Source organism: Lytechinus variegatus, chromosome 13 (genome assembly GCF_018143015.1).
Source record: "Lytechinus variegatus isolate NC3 chromosome 13, Lvar_3.0, whole genome shotgun sequence".
Lineage (NCBI taxonomy): Eukaryota > Metazoa > Echinodermata > Echinoidea > Temnopleuroida > Toxopneustidae > Lytechinus > Lytechinus variegatus.
Window position 1 is genome coordinate 10,565,878 of NC_054752.1, and position 2,573 is coordinate 10,568,450.

Consider the following 2,573-nt stretch of genomic DNA (forward strand, 5'->3'; position numbering starts at 1 on the left):
TTTTGTATGCAGGAAATACGTTACGTCAGGATAAAAACCCTATTCCACGCAACGAACTTAGACGATTGCAAAATTATGCCAGGGCAAATATCATCTGGGACATTCACCTCGCATTTTCATTGATTTTCGAGAGGGAATTATTGGGCCTGGCAATGAACCCAAGCGTTCATTAAAACCGGATAACACCCGCATTGAATGTGGGGCGCTTAAAGTGGATTCATAAAAAGGTTACCCCCCAAAAAAAGAAAAAAAAATAAATAAAATAAATAAAATAGAATAAATACATAAATACATAAATGAATAAATTAATAGATATGTGATATTACAAAAAATGATAGATTAAACTAAAGCGTTATATTGGTTATCAAATTGATATTGTTTTGAAAAGGTTGTCAAGTTTCATATTTATCTAATTTTTACAAATTTATTTATTCTAATTAGAATAGATCGAAAGATTAAATATTGATAGTAATAATAATTATAACAATAATAATAATGATGATAATGGATTTTAAAGACGGCTTGACGATTTAAAATGATTTATTAGCGGGCTAGCAAAATACACATTTTAGTTTGTTTTGATTTTGAAAGGGGGCGTGGTTGCCCGAGAAAGGGCTCGTGACCCGACCCGTAAAGGGCGGGGCAGCGCTTTTTGGCGCCCGCGCCAAAGAATTTGGGCACAATGCCAGACATTTGCCGCGGTTGAGCTATGCGCGGATAAAAGTGCGGGGAATGCTTCATTTTCGTTTTGGCTTTCAATGAAGAGAGATGACGGTGCATGTGTAAAGCGTGCTTACAAAATTTTTTGAAAATTTTCTTTCGGCACTGGCAACTAGAATTGGACACTAGGCCTAGGTGGCAGATATTTCGACATTTGTCTAGCTACCTATACCGGATATCTACACAAAGGATTCATACTTTTATTGGATTATACAGACGCTGATTTCAGTTTTTTACTGTCTTCAGACTTCAGCCTCAGGAATTGTTGCCGTAGAACTAAGACTAAGTTAGCTGTGCCGATTTGTGGACCTAAAAGATTCAGTTTGCAACTTCAGGATTGAATTTTTTCTTGGCGGTTCGCTTGATTGAACTTTGGAGGTGATTGCATCCAGGATTCATTGGACTTGGGCTGAGTGACGGAGCTTCGAGTCTAACTCTAGTTTCGCGAGTTGATCATGCCAAAGGTTAAGGCCAAGAAAATAACGACCGCAGGTGCGAGGAAGGGAGATGACACACCGAAGAGGAGGCCGGGTCGGCCGAGAGGTCCACGGGCGACGTCAACCCCCGCAAGTGTGGATCTGGGGCTGGGAGGCGGCAACAACGGGCCAGGAAGGAGCGGTGAGTTAAATCCCTCTCAGTCTCAAGTTGTCGATGTTGATGAAAAAAGTGGTAGGCCTAGGTCTAAAGTTAGTGATAAAATGGCAGAGCTAGATCTAGATCTAGTGGGGCGGGAAGGCCAGGCGCCCGTGGGCAGATCTATTGCTTGGCATGAGATAGTAGCACAGGAGTCGGATACCGGTAGCTCGGGGCAGGCTCAGCCAGCAGTTTCAGTGCCGGCGCGGTCGGCAGGGGTAGCCGAAGATCTAGGCCTAGATCTAGTGGAGGTCGGTGTTGAGAGATCTGAGCCCCAGGCGCCTAGGCTTTCTGCCGTGTTGGGGGCACCGGAACCATTTATTAGCGCATGCGACCCACTAGGTGTGGAAGTGGCTATCTCACTGAAGGAAAAAATTTGGGCAAGTGAATATATAGATTTGGGAGTGCTCCTTAAGCATAATAATGCACGTGATGAGTTTGGGGCCTTGAGTGTAGGTGACACCACTTTGAGTTTGTGTCAATCGGGATCTGGCCTTGGTTTGCAACTTCAACCTCAATCAAAGGCTAAGAAAATCATGTCGGTAGAGCAGTGGACTTCGGTGTTTCTAGTATTTGCCTCAATTTACACTGAGAAGCACATGGAAAGGAGCAGGGAGCTCATGAAATATATGGATTTGATAAGGCATGCAGCCCGTGCGTTTGCAGGTTATGGCTGGCGTGACTATGACACTCAGTTTAGGAGCAAGCAGGCGCGTTTACCCGGGCGATCCTGGGCGAGCGTCGACGCCGAGTTGTGGTTGATGCTGGTGGCCTCTAATGGTCCGCGGCAGCGCCACAATTTACCCCATGCCCCTCGCCATCAGTTCTACAGAGGGGAGTACGGCGCGAAAAAATCTTTTCCCTTCGGAGGAAAGGGACCCGGAGCCAATGGCACACCCAGCCGAGGCGTGTGCTTTGCCTTTAATAGAGGCAAGTGCATGCGAGGCAAAGCTTGCATCTATGAGCACAAGTGTTCCCGCTGCCAGGCGACAGGTCATGGGGCTAAGCAGTGTAGCCAAGGGCGGGCCGGTTCCAGTCCCGCTGGCAGTAAATAGGTCTACGGCTAGTGCGGTGTCGTCTATTGCTCCGACCCCTATTAAGTTAGCACGTTTGGTGCCCATGTTAGCTACTTATCCTAATCAGGAGCATGCTCAGTGCTTGTATAATGGTTTTAAGTTTGGTTTTTCATTACATTTTGAAGGGGACAGGGTCCCATTGGT

General features: G+C 45.9%; 1 protein-coding gene across 1 annotated transcript; it reads left to right on the top strand.

The window, feature by feature from the left end:
- Positions 1–744: 744 nt before the first annotated feature.
- LOC121426382 lies at positions 745–2,117 on the top strand (the record flags this gene model as incomplete). Its single annotated transcript, XM_041622669.1, has 1 exon — positions 745–2,117. A coding segment is annotated over exon 1 (942 nt), but the record flags the coding sequence as incomplete, so codon positions are not given.
- Between the last annotated feature and the right edge of the window lie 456 nt (positions 2,118–2,573).